At 32.0% G+C, this 26426-nt stretch overlaps 1 protein-coding gene across 2 annotated transcripts in view; it reads right to left on the bottom strand.

Moving 5' to 3' along the window:
- nprl3 (NPR3-like, GATOR1 complex subunit) overlaps window positions 1–21934 on the bottom strand; it is a 31441-nt gene extending 9507 nt beyond the window's left edge. The window contains exons 1-9 of one of the 2 annotated variants that reach the window (XM_056454063.1): window positions 21343–21934; window positions 18260–18329; window positions 14302–14340; window positions 10894–11026; window positions 8715–8789; window positions 3673–3826; window positions 3506–3587; window positions 2453–2590; window positions 875–1031 (exon numbers count right to left, since the gene is read on the bottom strand). In XM_056454063.1, the coding sequence (XP_056310038.1) occupies window positions 875–1031; window positions 2453–2590; window positions 3506–3587; window positions 3673–3826; window positions 8715–8789; window positions 10894–11026; window positions 14302–14340; window positions 18260–18329; window positions 21343–21538 (1044 nt within the window). In that variant the 5' untranslated portion in view covers window positions 21539–21934. The remainder of the gene's footprint in view (window positions 1–874; window positions 1032–2452; window positions 2591–3505; window positions 3588–3672; window positions 3827–8714; window positions 8790–10893; window positions 11027–14301; window positions 14341–18259; window positions 18330–21342) is intronic. The other variant, XM_056454064.1, reaches the window with a different exon arrangement.
- Window positions 21935–26426: the final 4492 nt, after the last annotated feature.

The raw sequence follows: 26426 nt of genomic DNA, 5'->3' as shown, positions 1-26426 counted from the left end.
AAAAAAATGACTTACCATTTTCATTACACCCTTCACTGGTTTCAAACATTTAATGAGTTTTCATTTTTTAAATGAACACAAAAAGAATATAATTTAGTAACTCCTATAGTATTGAAACAAGTGAAGGGTGAGTAACTAGTGAGTACATTTTAATCTTTGAGTAAACTGTTTATTTAAGGCCTGTGACTGTGTGAACATTTCAATATTTTAGTTTAATAGTTTAAAACATCCAGCCACAAGAAATGTTTTGTAACTTTAATTGAGATTAAATAATATAAAATAGACTATGCAGTGTTGATTATTCAATATCTCTCTCTTAATAGTGAATACCTGAAAACTATAATTCACTTTTATCTTTACTATATATTTTTTTATCTATGCTTGTAGCTTATTTGTTATATATTACTCGAGATTCACTCCTCTACAAAATCCCCCCAATCAATCCAAATAAACCTGTTAAATCATCTGGTGAAATTGTATTCACATCGCAATATACAGTTGAAGTCAGAATTATTAGTCCCCCTGAATTATTAACCCCGCTGTCCATGACTTTTCCAGGTTTTCCATGACCGTATGAACCCTGTTCTTACTATTTTAACCATTACACTGAATGACATTTTATTCGGTGTCTTCTTTAAATCATGGTAAAGCTGTATGATGATAGTCTTCATTATTTGCTCAGAATAAGAAATTAAAAACATAAATATGACACAATCTAATGTAAATGGGATAAATAAAAGCTTCCAAACACTTTCAGTATTTTTGATGCTTGAAGAAGCCTATTCCTCTTTGACTGTGTAACTAATCTTTTTTGATCTAATTGTCAAACCAGCAAGTGAGCTATATTAATATAAAGAGAGGATCTAGTGGTGACCTGTAGGAGGGCGAGATCTGCATCCTGCGCAAGCTGCTGCAGGTTCTTTACAGCCGAGCAGGTCTTGATGAGGCGAACCAGAGCAGGAGAGCAGTCCAGAGGCAGCTGAGCCAACAAAACCTTCTCATTGTCAAGCAGCAGCAGCGCATGATACGGCCTGCAGGGGGCAGAGCGACACAACACTTAAACCACACGCTTAACCGCATATTTATCAGTCATTCAGTCAATTTATGAAGCACATAAATAAACAACATGGGTTGACCAAAGTGCTATACATTTGACAGATACAAAAAATAAAGTACATTATACTAAGAACACATCCATGAAATACGCGAAACAATAATACAGAACAGCAAAGAGGACTAAATCTTATTATAATAGACTATAATTCATTCATGTTCTTTTTAGCTTAGTCCCTTTATTAATCATAATATCTTCTTATTATAATAGACTACATCTATTGTTATTACTGCTCAAGTACTGACTGTGGACAAAGAAAAACAGAGTGAAGTAAATCTTGAAATTTGCTTTGTCAAACTTAATCAGTCTTTTAAGCAGTATATTACAGATTTGTAGCTGAAACAGTGGTCTTTGAAATTGATTAATATAATTATATACTTGATGATGATTAATAAAGTGCAAGACAAGGGCTACCAGCACACTGAGAGTAAAAAAAAATAGTAAACTGGCGAAAAAAAATTTATACCCATGATTCCTGACGATATGCTGAAGTCTAATGAAGCAAAACAATTGCTCTGTGAAAAAAACCTAACATTATATATTATATACCAAACTGTTTTCATCATAAGAGCACAATGTATCACAGAGAGCCCTGTGGATGCTAATTTTATTCTGTATATGTTTTTGTTTTAACTTTGAAAGTACAAACTAGGTCTGCAGGATATTGGATGAATCTGATATTGTGATATTTTATTTTTCTGCGCTAAATATTGCAATACTAATCAGTTTCACAAGATAGTTTGAACAGCTCAGTTTGACAGTTTTCTGGGGGGTCCAACAGTATCCAGGTACAGAAATTGAATATTAACAATGCAAAAAATGCTTTTTCTTGATTCTAGTCTAAAATATCTAAAAAAATAAAATAAAAATAAAAATAAATAAATATATATATATATATATATATATATATATATATATATATATATATATATATATATATATATATATATATATATATATATATATATATATATATGCTTTTGTTTTCACCTTTAGAAGAAATTTAGATTACTTTTATTACACATACATAGCAACATAATCGGACTACTTTTGTATTACATATTACAAATTTATAGTAACGTGATTGGACTACTTTTAAACTACATTGGATTACTTTTCTGGTGACAATCTGACTATATTTAGATTACAACAAGATTGCTTTTTTGTCTCTTTAAGAAGTGGTGACAAAATTCTAATCACATCACTGCCAAAAGTGAGAGACATATTTTTGGGCTGTCTTTATATTTTCATTTTACTTAATATTTTTTTCAACAAAATAATGATACATCTTTATTTAATGTTGCTAAATGTGCTGGATACGTGCTTGCTGTCACCCACCGAATGGCCTTTAGGCTGCGCTCGAGAGCCTCTGGTGGGATGTGTTTTCCTCCCACTCTGTGGATTTTGTGTGGCAAGCAGAAACTGACCTCAAGCCAGTTATTAATATGAAGCCGAACAACTCCAGTTGTGCAGAGGCTGAGAACAAAACACAGTGTATATTACCACAACAAAAATGACAATACTTTTAGTTAGGAATTAGAACAAAGTGCTATTTCTGTAGACCAATACTAAGTGTATTGGTTTGTGATATATAGTCTATGATACGTTGTAATTGCTGTTATAATGACATGTAAACCATCACCATCAATGAATGGCAAAAACAGAATGGAATTTGTGTTAATCAGAAAGTTAAAAGTATATGCAAATAAAGTGTATTTATGTTGCTTGAAAAACCTTTAATTAATTTTTGTTAAAGTATATCGTTAATTTAATTAAGTAGATTTCATAAATTTGCTAAACATTGTTGAAAATCAAAAATAAAATATATACACTGTATATTTTAATCAGTAAAGCACACTCCTAATAACAATTTATTTCTCCTAAATGATTATAGCTTTATAATCGTAGCTATAACTAATCTACCATTCAAAAACCCATTATAATTAATTAGACATTACACAAGTTTCCCACTGTTATTTAAACCTAAAATTCCCTGATTTGTGTTGAGCAGCTCCTCCTGAATTGTGTGATTCTGGATTCGCTAAATTTAATGCAAAATAAATAAATAAATAAATAAAAATAAGACTAAAATATTTTCCTGCAGATTTTTATATATGAAATCTCTGATCATTCATAACTTGGATGACAAAAAGATAAAATCCCCTGACTTTCATTTTTATTTTTAATGACATGATATTCCAGAAATTCCATGACCATTGGGCACCTTATTATTAACCACAGATGACAGAAGTGTTCTTTCTTCTTCCTTATACATTTTTGCATGTGTAAATATGCGTGTATCATTTACATGTGTATTATGTGTACTACAGGTCAAAATTCCTCTTTCTAAAGCAAATAAAGAATTACTCTCTGAATGGTTTGTTCCCTTACCTGTCATAGGCCTCTTTCAGGTCTCTTGCTAACTTGCACTTGGGAAGGATCTGTCGAAATGGTGACTGTGGCGAGCCGTCAGCTGTAAGAACAGGTAAAAGGTCATGGTGATAATTATGTGAGGCCTTCAGTGCTGGTATACTGAGGTCAAATGCTGCTGGTCTCACAGTCAGTGATGGTGGTGACCTCATCCTGCATCGCCAGCATCAGTTTAGCTTCTCTGGTGAGGTACTGACACCTGCGCTCCTCATGCTGCAGAGCGATGGCGATCCGCCGGGACAGATTGTGCATACAGCTGATCACGGATGCATCCGCATTCGCCTGCAGGAGACAGAAGCACTCAGAGAGTTATCAATTATATCATGATTTCATTTATTTTCATGCATATCTACTGTATAATTTATAGAATAACAAATTAGAAATTCAGATATTTGTGCATTCAGTGTATTAAATGCACTACTATTTGTTTTGTTTTTTTATTATTAAAAAGTATTTTATTTTTTGAAAGAACGGAGGATACGAACTAAAAATTAAGTCTAATAAGTCTAATTAATTAATTAGTCCAATTAAAAAGAGTTCTTCTTTTTTCTTCTTTCTGTATCATTTCAATTACTTAAAAAAAGAAGCATAAGTTTCACTGCTTCCTACTATTTCAAGCAATTATGCCTAAATTAAAGTTACGTGGTCCAACAGTTGTTTCATATGATTAAGAAAGGCCTAAAATAAACATTGAGCCACTCTTGTCAAAGGCTGGCAACTTGAGAATGTTTTTTGACTAATAATTACTCAAAACTGTAAAGTTTTATTTTATTGATATTGATATTTATATTTTAGTTGAAATTATGAAAATATTAAACAAATCAATTAAAAATATATCTAAAATACAACTCAATGGCACAATATTTAATAATAATAATAATTAGTAGTAGTAGTAATAGCAGTATATAGCAGTAATAACAAAACTAATTCATAATATTAACTATTTCTCCTTGCCTTTTGTACTAAAGCATACTACATTGTATATAAAGATGTATGAATTAATTCAATTATCATCGCTGTTGCAATTATTATTATTAAAAAATTTATATTTTGTATTAGTTTCTATTATTATTCTGTTTATTACTACACAATAACAGCAAAATAACAACGGTACCCCAGTTACATCACACAATGCTTTACATGACATCATTAAATTCATCTTATTAAATTTGTTGAATGCAACAAATTCAAAATAGTTCAAAAGCAAAACAATGTCAACCGTTTAACTTTTTTTTTCCAACATTTTCTCTTTATTTTATTATTATTCTGTCTATTATTATACAACAGTAGTAAAATCACAAAAGTGCCTAAGTTATGTCCCACAATAGTTTACATAGCATCATTACATTTCAAATTATTAAAGTCTTTGAATGGAGCAAATTCAAAACAAAAAATGAAAACAAAACAACATCAACAGTTTAACCCCCCCTCCCCCAACATTTTCTATGTGTTTTATTTATTTTTTCTATTGTGGTGTGCCAATGAAACATGTTTTAATAAAATTACAAGAGCAACACAGCCAAAAAATGTGAACAAATATTTGAATAAGTGAATATGCAATAAATCATTAGTTGTACAATTATAAATAAAGACATGAAGGATTTATTGATCATCTCAAATAATATATTACTGATAACTTACTTATAGTGGTTTATATTAATTTATATTTGTAGTGTTACAAGAAGTTTTATAAGTGTATTTGATCTAGAATTTTATAAAGTAAAATGCATTCATAAAGTACTTTCTTAAAAATGCAACAACTAACATGAACATTAACATTTTAAAATTCATATTAACATTTTAATAGTTTTTTTTAATACACCTCCACATTTGGGTCATGCACACATTGTAAAAGTGCAGAGTCACGGTGGGCTGGGTGTGTGTGTTGGAGAGCTGATAGGAGTGTGTGTCTGCAGCAGTGACTCAGCTCTCTGTAATGCGTGGTCAGCTCTGACCGGCTGCAGGCTGATAGACAGAACACTGGAGGTTTATCAGCACCGCACCCTTACTGAGAAACTGAAGACCCTCATAGACAAACAGTTGACTCACTACAACAACTACAACATTTAAATTTAAAAAATGCTGTAATTTATTACAGCTCCATATCTAAGTTTTTCCTCAAAGTATAATACAACTTGGGTTCAAACTATAACATTTTATATAATCTAAATCTAAAATTACTATTGTTGTCAAGAAAAACAATTACATTCACACACATAAATTGTTGTTTAATATAGAAACACTAAATGTATATTCTTTTGCTTTAGTTTATTTTTTTTTGTTTGTTTGTTTATTTAACAGGAACAAATTCATATACAAAGACAACCGATGCTGCGTATATATAGGGCATATAGCATAAAGATAATTTGCAGCCATCGTTCCTGGTTAGGCTTTACACAATAAACATAAATTAAATATCAACAAATAAAAAACATACTAATAATACAACAGACATGTACATTACCCGTCAAAACTTTGTGATCAGTTTTTTCCCATATTTTTTTAAGAGAATGATTCTGTCGTCAAGGTGGCATTTATTAAATGTAAAAAAAAAAACTGTTAAATTGTTGTAAAATTTTAAATAACTGCTTTCTTACTGTATGTAGTATCAAAGGAAATTATGACTCCAGTCATTATTGCTTTTATTACTATTACCATAAATAAATAAATAAATAAATAAATAAATAAATAATATTAGAGTGATTTCTGAAGGATCATGTGACTGAAGACTGAAGTAATGAAGCTGAAAATGCATCTGTAAAATTACTTGAATAAATAATTAAATTAAATGATAAACTACTTTTGAACAGTTATTTCATAGTGCAATAACACTTCACAATTTTACAATTTGTACTGTATTTTTATTAAATAAATGCAGCTTTGGTGAGCAGAAGAAGCTTATTTTAAAACATTTAAAAACCCTACTGACCCCAAACTATTGACCGATAGTGTATATACAGTACAGAGCCACAAACAGAAAATGTAAGTCAATCTGCATCCTAAAGGAAAATGTAGACCTGACCAACCTGGAATGAATCATACTTAATGTTTGAAGTATAAATCTTGCATTGGACCAACCTAAAACTTTTACATTTGTAACACCTAAATTTATAGCTTCAATTTGATTGAAAATGAGAAATGTATTTTAGTATCAAAATATTTATTCTGCCAAGGAAAAAATGCATTGACTCAAAGGTAAAAAATTGTTTTTATAGCCGATGAATTATTATAATTACTTTGGTTCGACTTAAAATCAAAATCCAAGTAAAATTGTACTTTGGACTAAACTATAATTAATAATGTTAGTTCATGATAATTGTCACACAAGATGGTAATAAAAAAACTTACAATTAAAATACATCAAAACTGGAAGCACACAAAAAGTTTTTTTTTATCAAGAGGTCACATGACATGAAAACTTCTGGTTTAAAGTAAAACTATTGCTTTGATAAAAACTATTGTGTATTGTTATTGTTCTTTTTATTTGTTTGTTTGTTTACTTTAAGGTTAATTGAATAAAACAGGTTATACTCAGAAACCATATTTTTTCACTTAATCCAATATAAAAATGCTCTTTGAATGAAAGTTGTTTAACTTTTTTACAATGTAGAGATGAATCATCAAAAATAAAGGCTAAGATGAATTCCTATAATTTACAATTAAAGTGTTACATGTTATACTGTATAACTTACAACATAATAAAAGTACATACAGTTGAATTTCTGTTTAAAGTAGAGAAGATTTTGTCAACACATTTCTAAACAAAATAGTTTTAATAATTCCTTTCTAATAACTGATTTATTTTATCTTTGTCATGATGACAGTAAATAATATTTGACTAGATATTTTTCAAGACACTTCTATACAGCTTAAAGTGACATTTAAAGGCTTAACTAGGTTAATTAGGTTAGCTAGGCAGGTTAGGGTAATTAGGCAAGTTATTGTATAACAGTGGTTTGTTCTGTAGATTATCAAAGAAATATATAGCTTAAAGGGGCTAATAATTTAAAATAGTTTTTTTAACATTTTAAACTGCTTTTATTCTAGCCAAAATAAAACAAATAAAACTTTCTGCAGAAGAAAAAATATTATCAGCCACACTGTAAAAATTCCCTTGCTCTGTTAAACATCATTTGGGAAATATTTAAAAAAGAAGATAAATTTCAAAGGGGGGCTAATAATTCTGACTTCAACTCTATTCTTGAAAAATCAATCTTTCATCACATTTGGATTTTCAGAATAATACCACAACAATGTTAAATGTTATTAATAAAAAATGTTTCTTTCTCAGTAAATCTGCACATTTGAATGATTACAGAAGGACTATGTGGCCATGGAAACTGGAGTAATGATGCTGAAAATTCAACTTTGCATGACAGGAATTAAAATGAAATGGTCAACTATATTTTAATATAAAACAGTTATTTTAAACGCTATTATTATGTTTACTGTTTTTGAGTTTGGGTGAACATAAGACTATAATTTTTGTACTTTTTGTAATTCTGTAATTTTGCTGAACTAAATATTTGAAATGTTTATGTTGTGGTGTTAAATCATTATTTTAATACAGTTGTCATATAACACTATGATGTTCAAGTAGATATGCACATTTCTGTAGGTCATTCTACATCTGATAGTGGTGTGCAAACATTTTTCACATACATTTTAAATAATGAAGTGACTTCAATTTTTTTAAATACGTGTATAAATATGATATCAATGATTTTCAATGTCTGTATCAAATTCAATTGACTAAAGTAATTTTATAATAACAGAAAGCATAATATACAAATGTAAAATGCCAACATTGAGGTTTAAAAGACTTGTAAAGATATAATATAATAACTGTATAGATATAATATAAAACAACATGTGTATATTAGGTGTTTTTATTTTCAATTAAATATGAAACCACATATTTAGTCTAAATTTACTTCTGAACATATGCAATCCTATAAAAATTTGCAATTTTAAAGATTTAAAATGACAATTGATGAGCATTTTGGGGCTATACAGTGAACGTAATAGTTAAATCTTGAATTAGTCGTTTAATATGTCAACAAATCATTCTTAATAAATATACCAGACACAATTTTGGGGAGTGTAGAAACTGTTGTTACACTGAATGAAAATTTAATGGATGTTTCTGACACATTTATAGTTTACTTACCCGTAATGCAAACACAACACTGAACAGAATCATGGTGGGCAGCTCTCTTTTAGGGGAGGGGTCCGTTTTAGAGACCTGTGGAAATGAACATCATGAATAAGCAAAATTACATTAAACTCTTAATCTTAATATTACACATGTATTTCAAAAGGAAGAACATTTTTGAGTAGATTTTAACATTGTATTTTTATAGTAAATCAACTGAGTGCTGCATACAAAGTTTTAAAACAATACATTATTATAAAATCTTGTATGCAACAAATTTTGGGTTGTTAATAATAATAATATATGCATACATAATAGAAAAGTGGCCATTTAATTATTTGAATAACTGAATTTACCTTAACTTGACGTCATTTGATTACAAACCAGGTTATAGTGTTTGTTAGTATACAGTATATATTTATAGTACTTCATGGCGTTATGCTCTGGTAACACTTTAGAAATAAGATCTACAATGTTAATGTATTTACAAACATAAACAAACAATAAACAATCCATTATAGTATTTATTCATCGTTATTAACATTAGTTAATGAAAATAAAATCATTCATTGTTAGGTTGTTACCTCATAACTTAACTAATTACTAACTAATTAACTAATGTTAACAACTTTGCATTTCATAATTTGTTAGTAAATGTTTAACTAATAGCTGAAGAAGATTGTTCACAATTAATTTATGTTGGTAAACACATTAACTAACAATAATATGATTTTAAAGTGTAATCATGGTCTCCTAACACACTTTCTAACAGAAGGTGGAGCTGTTAGCCTGTGATCACAGTAGCAGTCAGTGTCTCTGAAAAAACCTCAGCTGCTCATCATTCATAGTTTCTTGATGCCTAGTTTTCAACTAGACACTTAGAAGAAGAATAAATGGTCACTACATTCTTAAAAATCCAGTCTTACATATTTCCTTAATGGTAATATACAGAGCAGGTTATCAATCAAAGTTCTTATGTCAGATCAGAAAGTTAATTTGATAAAAATGTATACTTTTATCCAACTAAGATGTATGACATTAAATACACTTATAATGCTACAAACGATTTCTGTTTTAAATGATCAAATGAATGCTGTTCTTTCTACTGCTTTGATTTTAGTTTAAGACATAACTGGATTTTAAAATGTATTACAAAAGAAAACTTATGAGTAATTATTAAAAATAAGTAATTAAAAGTTTTCCAAATAAATAATAAAAATAAAATAATACTTAAATAATTAAACATTGCATTTTGACAAATAAATAGACATTAGTTAGTATTATATATATATATATATATATATATATATATATATATATATATATATATATATATATATATATATATATATATATATATATATATATATATATATATATATATATATATATATATATATATATATATATATATTAATACTAACTAATGTCTATTTATTTGTCAAAATGGAATTTTTGATTATTTAAGAATTATTTATTTGGAAAACTTTTATATATATATATATATATATATATATATATAAATATATATATATATATATATATATATATATATATATATATATATATATATATATATATATATATATATATATATCCTATTTATTTTTTGTATGGATTTGTAAACATTTATTGAACAAAAATGTCATTAACTGTAAAATTATACAAAAAACAACTGCAAAATTGATAAATATGAAAGCTAGTAATTTTATTAAAAATTAATAAATATTTTACAAAACAATTTAACAAAATGTCTTTTTTACTTAGATTTTTTAAATAATTGATGAAAAGTTGTATTAAAACGAACTACACATGAAATAAAACGTAACAAAAATATGATAATAAAAACACAAAAAATAAGGTTAAAACAAACAAAAACAAATTAGATTAAAATTAATTAATTAATTAATTAATTATAAAATCGACTATATTTTAAAATAATATTATTTAAAATAAATATGTAAAGAAAGAAATAAAGAAAAAAAATACAAAGAATTTATTAATGAAGCTTAATGGAAATTAAATATTTTCCAAGTAACATTTTAGGTCCCATTATTTTTATATATATTTTAACAGTATAGACTGGCTCTACATAAAAGTGATTCCTTAGTGATTCCTTACATGAGTATAATCATCTCTGAGGGCTCCCCATAAACTGCATTAATATTTCACTATGGTATATGTCTTGTCTTACCTGAATAGTATGAGGAGGCTGCAGTAAGGTTGGATGTCCAACGAAGCGCACATTGTCTATTTTTAGTTCAAACTTCTTGCCGCACATATCAGATTTGGTGGCCAAGATGGTGGCAAGAATAATATCCGAAAACCTTATAAGGGGGAAAAGAGCACTCAGATAACAGGAATAAAACTAAAATAACTGTATAATCCCGGTGGAGGGTCTATTAAAGGCTAAAAGCTCTAATCTACTCAGCACTGATGGTTTTGCACTCTAAATAACCCATATTTCTAGGGGATTCACTAGGGATGGGTTACAGTACATATAATTTGGACTTTTGTCCTGATCTAAATACACCAATAATGACTAAAAGATGTGTATAAGTAAAATTGTCTGAGGATTGGATTCCTCTGGTTGGGTAATGAATCTCTGCTGGCTCTTACTGCCCCCTTTTTTATATACGTTTCACCCACTTTAGTAATGTACAGTGAGGCAAACCCCCAAGAAACCCGTGGTACAAAATTAAGTGGTCTGATTCCAACGTATAATCTCATTCAGTGGTGGAAAAAATGAAGGGAAACAGGTCTTGAAATGGGTTGAGTTTGTGAACACTGCAATAATGCAGGCCCATCACCTGCACCACATTCAATTAAATGTCATTCATGATTGAAAGGTGATTCTCCCACAGTTCCACATTTCGACAAGTGAACTAAATTACGATTGTATTATTGGCACTGTTAGCATTTAGTATTCAGATCTGTTGCTGTGACTCAAGCTGATGCTAAGAGGGTTTGTTCACACTTGTGGTTCAGTTCTCTAGTTTCATTTGGTAAGGACCAGAAAATAACATTATTTAGTCCAATTAGTGTCCACGCTGTCATTTGTAAAACCGAAACTTGCTTTTAAAAGAAGCTTTTATGCCATTTATTTTCTGATGAAAGTTACCTAAAGTGTTAGTTCACCAGGAAATGAACATTAATTTTCCCTCATGCCATTTAAATCCACTGAGACGTTCATTAACCTGCATTCATTCATTTTCCTTTGGCTTAGTCCCTTATTTATCAGGGGTCACCACAGCGAAATGAACTGCCAACGACTGCAGCAGATGTTTTACACAGTGAATGTCCTTCCAGCCGCAACCCAATACTGGGAATCACCTATACGCTCTCATTCACACATGCACTCATAAACTATAGGGCCAATTTTGTTAACTCAATTCACCTATACTGCATGTCTTTGGACTTTGGGGGAAACTAGAGTACCCAGAGAAAAGCTATGCGAAAAATGAGGAGCATGCAAACTCCACACAGAAACCCCAACTGGTCCAGCCGGGACTCAAACCAGCGACCTTCTTGCTGTAAGGCAACAGTGCTAACCAATGAGTCACCGTGCTGCCCTTCAATAATCTTCAGAACACAAATTAAGACATTTTAGATTAAATCAGAGAGCTCTCTCATCCTCCATAAACACTAACAACCCTAACTGAGACATTCAAGGTCCAGAAAAGTTGCCAAAACATTTCATAAGACTTCAGTGGTTCAACTATATTCATTCGAAGCTCCAAGAACACTTTTGTGTGCCAACTGTAAACTGTAAAACTGTAAACTGTAAAAACTACTTTGTTCACTAATGCCTTCCACATCAGATTAGGTTATGCATTTATGGGCAATACGATTATTACTTTTGCACTGCTGACCCCAATTTCAATCACCCTGACCTGACACAGGAGAGAGGATGCAGATGAAGTGGTATTTACTGTTTTTTTTTTGGAGCTTCATATGATTGCAGTTGCTTGCAGTCCACTAAAGTCAATGTTATGACAGTTTTTCTGCACTTTGACTTTCTTTGAGGACTCTGGTCTATATGAAGGAAAAGATTTCATGTACAATACCTTAATTTGTGTTCTGAAGATGAACAAAGATTTTAAGGGCTTGAAATGGCATGACGGTGAATAATAATTCTTGAAAGAAATTTAATTTAGACTGAACTAACCCTTTAACATCTGAAATAATGCTGTGTGCAGAACTAAATGGACTAGTTGTATATGAGTAAATGTGATGGCAATTATATCATAACTTGTAAAGAGCATGTAACGTAAAAAAAAAAAAAGTCAAAAGAAAAAAAAACATTAATTTGTCCATAGCACACACAAACAACTTACAAACAATGTAGATTTCTGATGTTTCTGGTTTCTGCCCTGCACAGTAATGAAATACATCTCAATTATGGCATTAAAAAAACTGGTATAGTTGAGCAGTCTGTCCTTTTTTATGGTCACGTCTTCTGACATCAACAAGTCTTGTTTTTGGTTTGAAGTCTTCATTGTGAGGTATGTCTACATACCATATTGTCTACATATTTGAGTCAACCTGAACCAGTCTACATTTAGATACCAAAACTTTTCAACAGTTTAAGTCAGCTTGATTGGTGCACACCAGAGTTCATCCAAAAAATACCAATTTACTTAATATTTACTCACCCTCAAGTAGTTCCAAACCTTTATGAGTTTTGTTCTTCTGTTGAACATAAAAGAGGTTATTCTGAAGAAAGCTGAAAAACTAACCACTGACTTCTAAAGTAGAAAAAACAAAGACTATATGAGTCAATGGATACAGGTTTCCAGCTGTCTTCAAAGTATCTTCTTTTGTGTTCAACAGAATAAAGAAACTTAAGGACTTAAAACAAGTAAAGAGTAAATGATGATGAGTAAATGATGAGTAAATATCTATTACTCGATGAATTTTCCCTTTAAGTTCATTGCACACAGTGCCTGAAATTTTTGAACATTAAAAAAAAATATAAATCTATTGTGTCAATTACATTTACACACTACCTCCAAAACTTTTGTCCATCAAAAAAAAAAATTCAGATTGGGTACTTTTTTACCCCTTTATTTTATTTGAAAGGTATTTGACCCCTATTGTATGCTGATTTTAATGCCTGCTGAGAATTTGTGTTCATACCTTTGACATGTTGCCAGTCTATGTTCGGTATTATTAAATTCAGTGGACTAAATTTGCTCTTTCTTTTTTGTTTTGAAGAAAAGAGAGGGGAACAAAAGCATCACTGCATGAAGACTCTGTTCTGTATTGCTTTGAATTTTTTCCAGTGGTTTCTGTACTTGACAAATTTTTAGAATAATAAATGTTTGCGAAAATTTCAGACTCAGTGTACAAAGAAATGTATTCCAATTAAAAGGACTAACAGCCCACCAGTGTTTGTTTTATTCAAACCAAACCAAATAAGTGTGAACACACCCTTACACATAAATTACACAAGATTATTATTATTTTTTTTCCATTTGAATGCATATATATGTGAACATCAGCATATATATGCCAGATAAATTACCAGGGAGAGAAAGTGAACAAAGATGGGGTGCTCTGGAGGAAGGAGAGGTGGTTTAAAATGGTGGTTTAATCTTACCCTGATACCAACTGTTCATCAGTTAGTGGACTTTGTTCTCTGAAATGGGAATGGGCCATAAAGAAAGAAAAAAGGGACAAACAAAATGGAAAATAGCAGCAGACAAGTTGGCAGGATGCATCCCACAAGGGTGACAAAAACAAACCTCATTTTAAGATTTCATACTGAGCAAATAGATTAAAATAAAAAATAAAATAAAAAAGAAATCCGCTTTACTAAAGACTAAAGGCTTTTTTGTTCGTACTGAAGAGTCTCCTACAATAGGTTTACGTAATTTCACTGTCAAAAAAGCAAACTCTTCAACACAATTTTTTCACATTGTCTGAAACAGTTGTAACATCTGTTATCTTTAAACCCCACCCTTCCAAGTTCCTACTTTACACAGATTGGACAGATGGCCCAGTCTGCTGTGATTGGTCTGCGGCCTACAGCATGCATCAGAAACAAACACCCATTAGAGCAGGTATACACTATGCAGTTTTGGTCCGATTTTGAGCCTCTGCATCTTTTGTTCTGCTGTGCTCGTACAGTGCACATGGGGAATGCACATTAACGTCTCCAGAAAGGCAATCACATGGTCAGATCACTTTCTGACATCTTATAATGTGTAAACATATATTGTGTTATGAGCACAACACATTATATTTATAACTGTAACTTGCTTTTAAAAAAAAGCTTATAAACATAATTATCTTTATGGAAGGTCCCTATGATGTTTACCATGCTACTTTGAATATTCGGTCTGAACTTGCATGCAAGTATAACTTCAAATGCACAATATTGGGAAAACCTAACATCGTACTTTTTTATTTTGTGATATATACTGTGATATGAATACAATTTCACCAGATAAATTGAATATCTCTATTTGGAAAGAATGTATAATGTTAGATTGATTGGGATGATTCTGCAGTAGGATTGCATCTCCACAAAATTTTATAAACAATCTATAAAATGTTTGGGGTCCCTCGTTTTCGATGTGGTCTGTGCTATTTGCATTGCATTTCTGAATCTGCATGTGTTGTGAGCAGAGATGTATAGTAACGAAGTAGAACTACTTCACTACTGTACTTAAGTACTAAAAGGCAGTATCTGTACTTTACTGGAGTATTGTTTTTTTCTCCTACTTCCACTTTTACTTAAGTATATATTTTTGATGAGTTTAATACTTTTACTCCGATAGATTTTTTATGAGCTGCATCGTTACTCGTTACTAGAGGTGTCAAAATGGTCGATATCGGTTCAGTAATAGATCATAACGGGTTATTACGTACTGACGTCATTTATCTCCTATGCGCGATGTCGCAATACTATGGCGAAGGACGGAGGCGCGAGGGCGAGTGAAGGCGGCACAGCACACGAGCCGCTATTTCACTACTACAGAGAAATGTTGTGAGACTCCATCTCTGCCTCTCTGACTTTGGACATTTGACCCGCTGGCATGTTTGTGAGGTAACTTTTCATCTCCTCTTGGCTGTTAAAGCGATACTTGTGGATCCAGACCTGGGCGTGTATGAGGTGCAAGTTTTCTCCACTGTGTCTCATATAGATTACCTGTGATAACCGCGTATTATACATACATAGACTGGAACCGCGGCTGTTCTTCCCGCCATCAGTGAACAACGCTTTCATTTCTAAAGCCGATAGCAGCCCTTTCTGTTGAGAAGGTGAAGACAATAACTAATCAAAGGGGTGTAAGACCTCGCCTGTCAGCGTTTAAAAAGCAGGCGGGAGAATATTTACATTAGTTTATTTGCTATAAATGCTCATGCTGTCTTCTGTGCATGAGTTTTGTTTGATATATTCAGAATGAGTGTTTTCTTTGAGCGGGTCAAATTAAGGGTACAGTTCATATATCTTACTGCTGTGTTAAAGGACACAATTGTATTACAAGTAACCATTTAACTGTCACACCAAGAAAAAACCAATATAATTTTTTTATTTATTGCATTTCTTAACTCCTAATGTCGCTTGTTAACACAATCAATACATTTTCCCCCAACACATCCCATAATTTCTAAAATATCAGCCTCTACCAAATGGTTGAGATGTTGGTTTATGGTAAAAGTACCAGAATGAATAAATATACTATAAAAATCTGAAATTTAAGACCAATTTAATTAAAACATAATCAAAATGAAACATTTTTGAATACTAAATCATAGCCATAAGCCATAAAATATTTCAGATTTTCATTTAACACAGTAATATACACGTTTTCTTTTTTTTACAATAAAATCAAAATTAAGTGAATTAGAACGTTCGTTTACAGCGTTTACAACCAGTAATTTGTGCTCCGAAAATGGGTTTCAATAGCGTTTTGAGTGGATTATGGACTGTTTTTGTGACACACAACTTTGAAAAGTTTGTTCTTTTTTAACTTTGTTAAAGCTGTTATAATCTGTCAGATCTGTGGTTCAAGCGTGAGAGAAAAACAGTATTGTAAGTCATGTTTCTTTTCGTTCTGCTTAATGACGTGCCCCCCAAAAATAGATTTAAAATAAACAAATCAATGATGTCTTTTGACTGCATTCTTTAATAACTACATTACACAATACTTGTACTTTTACTTTCAGTACTTGAGTAGTAAATTTTGAAATAAACTACTTGCAATACTTAAGTACAAAAAATGTTGAATACTTTAGTACTTCCACTTAAGTATGGTGCTTAAAGAGCACTTTTACTTCTACTCAAGTCACTTTTTGATAGAGTACTTGTACTTTTACTTAAGTCTGGGTCTCTAGTACTTTATACATCTCTGGTTGTGAGTATTTTCATGCACAGGTTTAGTCAGAGATTGGTGAATCAATCTTTACTATTTGCATCTCTATCAAATTTAATAAATAATCTATAAACTTTTTGGGGTCCCTAGACACACTTTGGTTGTGGTCTGGCTATTTGCAGTGCATATCTGTATTTGCATGTGTTGTGAGTATTTTCATACACAACAATCTATAAATACAATTTTAAAAAAAGATACAATTGAATTAAAGTGTTTTATCATTTCCCGAGACTAACGGTATTCAAGTATAGTAACAGAATGATAAAAACAAAAATAACTCAATAAAATTAATTATAGTTTAAGGTCACAAACGGTACAATTTATTATACCTAAATGCTTTCAAAGTCATTATACAAATCACAGGCATCAAAAACACATGCAAATGATCAATTATAATACAAACTCAACATTGCATATCCTATGATGTTACTATTGCGAATCATCACATTGCGATATTGATGCTGATACGATATTTTGCGCAGCCCTACTTCAAAACAATATTTACACTATATTATTGACTGTAAACAATGTTGTACTTTGATAGTCACTTGTGGTTGCTAATATATATTCCCTATTTAGAGTTTGCAAAGAGAATGTCTCCATTTCAGGGTCTGTATCGTCTCTGAACAATGATGTGAAGCAGTAATTTTACATTGCTGTTGCTTGTGGTATAATAACACTTGTTGGATTTGCCATGGTCAGATGAAGTCTGAGCATTGAATCATACGTAACTAAGATTATTCAATAAACTCTGCTTTTTCTTTATCATCATGACTTTGTCTCCTGCTTCTGCTCCTCGGTCAACTCATATATTGATAGGAGACAGTTAATTCAGTTGAATACTGGTTAACAGGTTTTGATATTGGAAACTCTGCTGACTTGTTGTTCAGATACCTGGAGAAACTGACATTTTCTGACAAGATCAGGCATCCGTGGCTGGATCTTATTTATCTGGCGTGGAGATGGTCTAATAGTAGGAACGGTATATCAGAAAATTCAGGCGGTTTTAAAACCATGACTTTTCCAAACCGAGGTAAACCTTAAAACCAGTTATTGTTCCATGTCTAATACTAGTGATTCATTAACATGCCATATGGGTTTACTCTATGCAAAAAAAGTCATATGTAAAGGACACTGCATTTAAAACATGTACAAAATAAATGCCTTGTATCGTACCTCGAATCACCATCCTGGTCCTCCGTAGAGTCACCTGAGCTATTCAACACATATGGACTCCGCTGTTTTGCTTTGATAAAAAAGAAAGTACATATTTTTTTATACAATACATTTGAAAACTAAGATCAATGATACTGAAAATTTGCTGAAAACATATTTGTGCAATGTGTCAATCATTAATCTTCTGCTGTTTAAGACTTGTTATTATGATATGCAGACCAATATGACACTCTCAATGACAATAGATCAGAAACGCACGGAGTAGGGCCCGCGGGCCAATGTTGGCCCACTGTAACCTTTGATTTGGCCATTGAGGTAAAGTTGGTTTTATATTCGCACATTCTGAGGTTTTTAGTCTCCTTAAAAATATATACAGGAAAATTGGTACTTGGTTAAATATGCAGATGATATTGTGCTTTTATCCTTGCTTTCTCACTCAGACCAGGAACATGGTCCAGTCTTGCATGATTTTATCTCATGGTGCAATAAAATTAAACAAGACCTGAATGTGTCAAAAACCAAAGAAATGCTCATTAAGCTCAATAGCTTAATTAAAAAACACCTGCTCAACAATAGGGGGCCATAAAGGATACACAGGTCGAGGTTGGGGAGGAATACAGGTACCTAGGAACAATTATTGACAACAGGTTGATATTTGATTAAAACACACATACAATTATTAATAAGGCTCATCAAAGATTGTTTTCATAGCAGAAACTCAACTCTTTTAATGTAGAAAAAGTTATTCTTAAGACATTTTACAATTCATTTATTTAAAGTATTTTGTCCTTTTCCTGTATTTGCTGGTTTTCCTCACTGTCCATAAAAACAAGAATCGTCTTCAAGGCATTGTTAATTTGTGCTTGAAAACTTTAGGAGTTCCCCTGCATAGTCTTGCATCGTATTATGAACAGCAGGTGTTGAAGATGGCACATACAATACCAGGAGATAGCACACACCCCTTGAGCAGATATTTGAGTAGATGCACCTTGGGAATGTCTAAAGGCAATAAGATGTTCCACAAATCATTATTAATTTACTTTTGTGCCTGAGTCACCGATTCGATCCAAGACCAACGACGAGATGGATCTCAAGAGATGATCTCAAGGCAGCTACTGTGGTGGTCATGGAGGAGTGGAAAACATGACACTGATTCCTGTGACACTCCAGGGACAAGACGAGTCTTTGCTGAGGCCAGCTTCCAGCCTCCGCCGCTGAGACTGCAGCTCTGCACAAGACGTTTGGCCAGCGGAGAAATTTCTCTCAAGGTTTTTTTTATCTTCACTTTCGCCAATTAGTGAATTTTTTTTTTTCCCTCTCAATGTCGCCACTGGCTTGCATGGTTTGGGATCTGTAGAGCTGCACATCGTTGGATTTGCTCTTCAGTGTTTGGACTCTCAGTAGTGATGTTTAAACCACACTGAACTGAGCTAAACTGAACTTGAACACTGAAAACTGAACTACACTGTTTCAATTTACTATGACCTTTTATGTGAAGCTGCTTTGACACAATCTACATTGTAAAAGCGCTATACAAATAAAGGTGAATTGAATTGAACTGAAGCAATTCGCTTTATACATAAATTATTATTGTTATTGAATTTTTTATCTTTTCCAATTTTTTTTGTTTGTGTACTTGATCTTAAGTGTTGGTGTTCATTGTTTGTAACCCTGGTGTCCTGGCCAAAGTCCCTCAATCAGCCCTTATGATCGTGGCCTCCCAATCATCTGCATCCACCGAATTGGCTCTATCCCGGTCTCTTCACTCCACCAATAGCTGGTGGCTGCCGTCGCATCATCCCAGTAGGCATGGGCTGGTATAAGATTCTGACGGTATGATAACCTTGGACAAAAATATCACGGTTTCACGGTTTTGTGGTATTGTGATTACTGCACTAAAATATGTTATTTTTTAAATATCTGGGTAAAAAACAACTTTTTTTCCACTTTGCACACAATATATTTTATTTTGAGAAACATTTAAAATATTTTGGAACAGAAAACATGTCAGGCTGAATAATAAAAAAAAATGTTGACTTCTGCTGTCTTCATTAGTTTCAAAAACACAGATTTCTTTACAATTTTAAATGGCATCTTTTGGATATCTTTTTTGCTGGAGATACTGTTGTGCTTGAAAAAAGGCACGGTATGGCAGAAAATTTTGACGGTTTTAAAACTTTTCTAAACCGCGGTATACCTTGAAAACGGTTATCGTCCCATGCCTACATCCAAGTGTATGCTGCACACTGGTGGTGGTGTGGAGAGACCCCCCTCATGATTGTGAAGCGCTTTGGGTGTATGGCCATACATGATAAATGCACTATATAAATAAACATTACATTACATTACATTTTTTACCACCATGTCAGAATGAAATGCCCCAAGGAGATTAATAAAATTTTAAACTAAACTAATAATATAATTTCAGAAAAGTATGCTTTGCAAATTCAAAATAAGTAAATCATGTTAGCAGCCAATGACTACCAAATTACAACATTGTCCACGGTCAATTAAATAATAGTGCTAATGTTGTTTTGAAGTCATAACTGCATCTCATGTTTAAACTGAATATTCAAAGTAGCATGATAAACAATATAGGGACTGTCACAAGTTGCCACTGTTCAAAAATGAATGAATGTGCGAATATAAAACCAACTTTACCTCAATACCTTTTCTTATGAAGGGCCAAAAACCAAACTAGATTGGGGGTTGTGGGCCGAAGGTAACCATAGTAGCCATGGTTAATTTATTGAGGTAAAGTTGCTTTTATATTCACACATTCAGACTTTCTCCTTAATAATATAATTTCAAGAAAGCCATGTAGGCAATTTATAAATAGTCAAAACATTACGGCAGCCAATGACTATCAGTACAACATTGTTCACAGTCAAATAAATAGTGCTGATGTTGTTTTGACGTCCTAATTACATCTGATTTCAGACCGAATATTCAAAGTATCATGGTAAACACTATAGGGAGCATGTCACAAGTTGTCATTGAACGTATGTGCGAATATAAAACCAACTTTACCTCAATAGAAAAGGTTTGGGCACCCCTGCAATAGGTGAAGCAGGAATACTCACATGTAGCAGAGGAGGTGTTTTCAGATGCTCTCTGGAACGGGTATCGGAAGAGCAGTTTATTTCCTCGGCTGCCAGAACTTACTAATATCACACTTATGGGACTTGTTTTTTCTCCATTGGGCTGCAGTGTGGACTCGGGCTGTTTCCACATCGCCTTCGTGTCTGGGTTTAAATCTGCTGACCACTGCTTGTACATCCTAACGCCTTTTGTGAAGTATTTGTGTTATGTCGAGGGAATTAAATCTGAAAATGTGTGACTTTATATGATAAGATTGGATAGGTGTGCTTGGCTAAATGTTTGAACTGCATTAGAGTTTATGAGTAGGAGAAATCCGGTACAATAAATAAACTGCATTACTGATAACCTAAATGAGTAGTTGATTAATCACAAATTCTGTTAGCCTACTGGCTAGCCAAAATCAGCAACCAAATAATCACACGTAACGTTGTAATTTACCAGATATTAAGCCAAAATGTTTTATCCATCTGTGACCGGCTGGCGAAAACTATATATGTTGATTTTATTGTAAAATGACAGTGAAATATAACACTGACAGATAAACGTCAGTTCTTTCCATGGTTTCTTCTGAAACACAACAGTACAGTGTTTGGTGTTACTCTACGTGCACCGTAGAAATACAAATGACGTGCTGAAATAGTTCCGCTTCTCTCTGAAAGAGTCGTTCCTCGTCATCAAAATGCATTTTGTGCATATTTTATTACGTAATATTTTAAAATGTTGTCTGCTAAAGATCTTAGCCGTGATAGAGACAACTTACGCATACAAAAAACGCAAAACTGGTAAAAACAATAGGCAAAATTAAATAAATTAATTAATCAATTTAAATCATTTTGAGAATAAAACTTATATAATCCCATAAAGAAAGAACCTATATAAACACATATGTTTTAATATAGGTTTTGATATATGTGTTTAATGTATGTGATATATAAAATCGGTTATTATTGTGTGCATTTATGAACATATGTGTTCACATATGTTTACCCGTATATTAGTAAAATTATTAAAATCCATAGCTTACATTTTTTATTTACTTAAGAACAATCAAATAATACAAGAAATAAAATATAGTACAAGAACAAAAAACTGAACAGAAAAAACAAAACAAAATAAAAAGAAACTACAAACCATTTTGTTATACAATTCCTTCTTTTCCATTATCTTCATCCAAGAAAGAATTGACTATGTAGACATATAGACATCGTAGCTTTTCATCTCCTCTCACTTATTTGCCATAGTTAAATTCCATAACATGCCAATTACATGTGATACCAATTTCAAGTGTTCGCACATACATACGTTTTTGCATTTTTTATTGTTAGTTCTTAGTTATTGCCTTGATAATAGAAAATATGAGCTAAGCAACATTTATGACAGTTGCCAAAGTGGGATATGTGCTATATAGGAGACATATCTTGTATGTATGACTTTAATGAAGAGAAAATAAGAAACAATGAAAAATCTCACTTCTACTTGGTGTGATTATAGTCTTTTAGCATCCTAGATTAAACCTAGAAAATTAAAAATTACTTAAACTTACCCAGACAGACAGAATTTAAAGGTAAATTCACAGCCCATTCTGCATTTCTGGATACATTAAGATGGTATTTTATGGGATATGAATCTGTTTTGTGCAAGTGAGTAGAGTGTTTACGGTGGTTCTCAAACTTTTTACACCAATTACAGACTCAGAAAATATTTCTTTAAATATTAAAATTTGTTCCACCATAAAAAGATAGTAGACCTGATTGTTTAGCTAAAGCTCCACCATAGGTTGTAAAAAAAAAAAAAAAAACTTTGTACAGTTCAAAAAGTTGATTTATTGTCGGCCATTTTAAACATTATTTGAACAATAAAACTGCACTGTGCTTAAGTTAATACAAAAAAAAAGCTTAAATGATTATATAAATAAAAACTGAAATGAAATAAAACTGTGACTGGTGAAATCACAAACAACTAAAGAAGGTTATATTAAATGACTTGCGTTATTTTTAAGTGACCATTTAGAACTCATCGCCTTATTAAGAATTTCAACAGACTTGCTCATTTAATGAAATGCCACTTGTCATTTAAAGTGATTGTTAAAAAAGAAAGTTTTTAGTTGAAGACAAATGCATTTACAACCTAAAATGTAGTAATAAAAATACAAGAAATGTGTTTTAGTCAAAAAAAGAATCACTCCAAGGGGAAAATTTCTTTGGAATTCTCTAATAGATAAAATTAATAAGAAAAAACTCTCCTTACAAATTCTGTGTTCCCAACAAAGTTAAAGAATTACACTTAAAAGTGTTACACAATATCTACCCCACAAACGAGATTGTATCTAAGTTAATAATTCCTAATTCAAATTGTGTCTTAGGCCTATAACAAGTATCAATTCGATTTTGACAAATGCCTACGTGTTTTGGTCTGATTTATCCGTTTTCTTTATATCAAAATGCAAGTTTAACATTGATTTTTCCATGTGTAACATAATTTGTTACTCTTCTCATGACAAACACAACATTTATAGGCAATTTATTTATTTTATTGGTTAAATATTATATTCACATATGTAAATTTATTTATCATTATCTAATTTGCAGAATTTTCTTTGTGATTTAAATTGTTTAATTACTACATTACAAAATGTTTACAGCAAAAAAGGGTAAAAACTGTGAAATTTTATAAGGACTTTGTAAGTATCATTTAATTTAATTTGAGTTTTTACCTCTGTACGCTGTTTTTTATTATCCTATTTTAGCATAATAAAGGGGGGGGGGGGGGATGTTGTGTCGGGAGAGAGAGATTACAAGCGTTTCTACACTGTTCTAAGCATGTATGCAAAGAACGGGGGCTATGGCATCTATTTAGGAGATCAAAACAGGTGTGTGAGGGGAGACCGGGGCTGGCGGGCACGCCGTTGCAAAACCGCCCAAATTTTCCCTGCCCGCCTTTGTCATTTTTTACCCACAAAAAGAAACTCAAAACCGTCCAATATGCCAACACAGCGTGCGGTGGAATCGGACCTTCGAAGGTTTTTACAGCTTTAGAGGAAGTCCGTGTACTGGTAAGCGAACCACATTTTGAACCACTGAGCTAGAACTAAGTAGCCTAATTCAACATCTTACACAGCCTTCTCTTACTCCTTATGTGAAACAAAATAACTGGCTTTGATGTTTTTAATGAAAAAAATGTTACGTGACTTGAAAAATAATCTGATTACGTAATTCATACCAGGCCTACTTGTGCGTTACACCAACACTAGCATTAGCTACTGTTGGAGAACTAACAGTTTTAACCAAAAATTGAACCAGTCTGTCAGATGAAGAAGAGCCGGATTCAGAGATTCAATTAGATAAAGTTTACTGAGGCAGCTTAAACACTCGCAAAAAATTTGTAGGCAGCTCTACAGTACATGCGATTTCAAAACAACAATACTGTCACACAACGTCATTAACTGCGTCATACATATAGGGGTTTTAACCTGATTGGTTAAAACACAGATAGACTTAGAACAGTTCCAAGTGTACATATACATTGCAATTCTGAACGATTTCTCAATATCCAAAGACCTGTGGAATGATCCACAAACGATAGAACACACAGTACAATCTGATTCATATTCAAGGTTGTTTCATGTACTCTCAGCCATCCTATCAAACTGGTAGGCTACAATTAACATCCAAACTGACAGCTGCTAAGAAACAGAAAGCCTATCTTGCATGCGAAGGAATTTATTTAAAATAATTAACACATAAAATAGGTTCAACTCAGGAAACAGTTGTTTCCAATTATTCAAGAGTCCAGTTCCACTCAAGAGGTCATCGTGACCTCTGACCTGGCTTCGTAGATCCTGGGGTAGCAAATAATTTGCCATACAGAAAAAGCAATGACACACATATTATTCCAGTTTTACTCTCAAGAGGGATGACTTCAAGGTCATTATATAAACTAGGCCCTTAAACATTCAACTTTATTAAAAATCATGAAGACGTAAGAAATGATATTTGTTACTCCATCCTGGAGCAGACATCCATCAGAAAATCCCCATCATCACTACATATTGTGTGATAGTTCTCATCTGTAGATTATTAGTATAATACAGTTGGTATGGCTGTGAGACTACTATTTTAATTAATTCCTTATCATTGCATGGCATATTCACAGTAAAGAGCAGCTCTTTCTGAATTATCCTCAGCCTACATTGAATATAGGGCTGCACAATATATCAGGATTGTCAAACTATTGAAGTTGTGTACATGGCAATATGCACATCATAACGATTTACATTTATATTTAAGAATTTAGCAGATGCTTTTATCCAAAGCGAGTTAGACCCATGAACACATACCCAGAGCAGTGAGATGCAAGGGGAGCAGTTGGTGGTTTGCTTCCTTAATAGAAGAGATTTCTGTTATTCACTCCCACCACCTACAATCCTTGCTGGTGCCAGGACTCAAATCTCCAACTTTTTGATCACAACCCTGCCCCATATTTGCAACAAATTATTGATTTTAATTTATCTTTCTGTGCCTGCCGTTTGCACACCATCTAAAATACATTTCAGCACATCAGGTGATGATGCATGTCAACTGAAACCAAGCAGAGTAGGCATATAGTTTTCTGGCCAAAAATATGTAACGATTTTAGTATTGATTCTGAAATATGACGAACTATGCGAGCCAAAGTTAAAGCATTAAGACAACAAAGAATTGTCTTGACTCCTTCACGTTTTGTTGTTGTTTGTTTTCTTGATTGTTTTATTGATTTCAAGTGGAGCAAAGTGGTGATCACAATTTTTTAATATATTTTATTTACATTGTTAAAATATGTGGTTTGTTTTATGCAACAGTAAATCATTCTGTTCCCTTTCAGAGGTTGTAGTCATGCTTTCTTTTGTAATAACATGTTGGTTATCATTTTTTTAATGATTTTTAATAACATCACATACTGAATATTGCATTGTTTAGCATGTTATTGCATAACACATTTTCTACAATAGCACACAGCCCTAATTGTAAGCGTTAATGTCTTTAGCAATGAATAGAATAGTGCAGCTAAATGTAAAATCATTTTCATT

Source organism: Danio aesculapii, chromosome 3, assembly GCF_903798145.1.
Source record: "Danio aesculapii chromosome 3, fDanAes4.1, whole genome shotgun sequence".
In the NCBI taxonomy this organism is placed as follows: Eukaryota; Metazoa; Chordata; class Actinopteri; order Cypriniformes; family Danionidae; genus Danio; species Danio aesculapii.
This window is presented reverse-complemented; position numbering and strand designations above follow the sequence as displayed.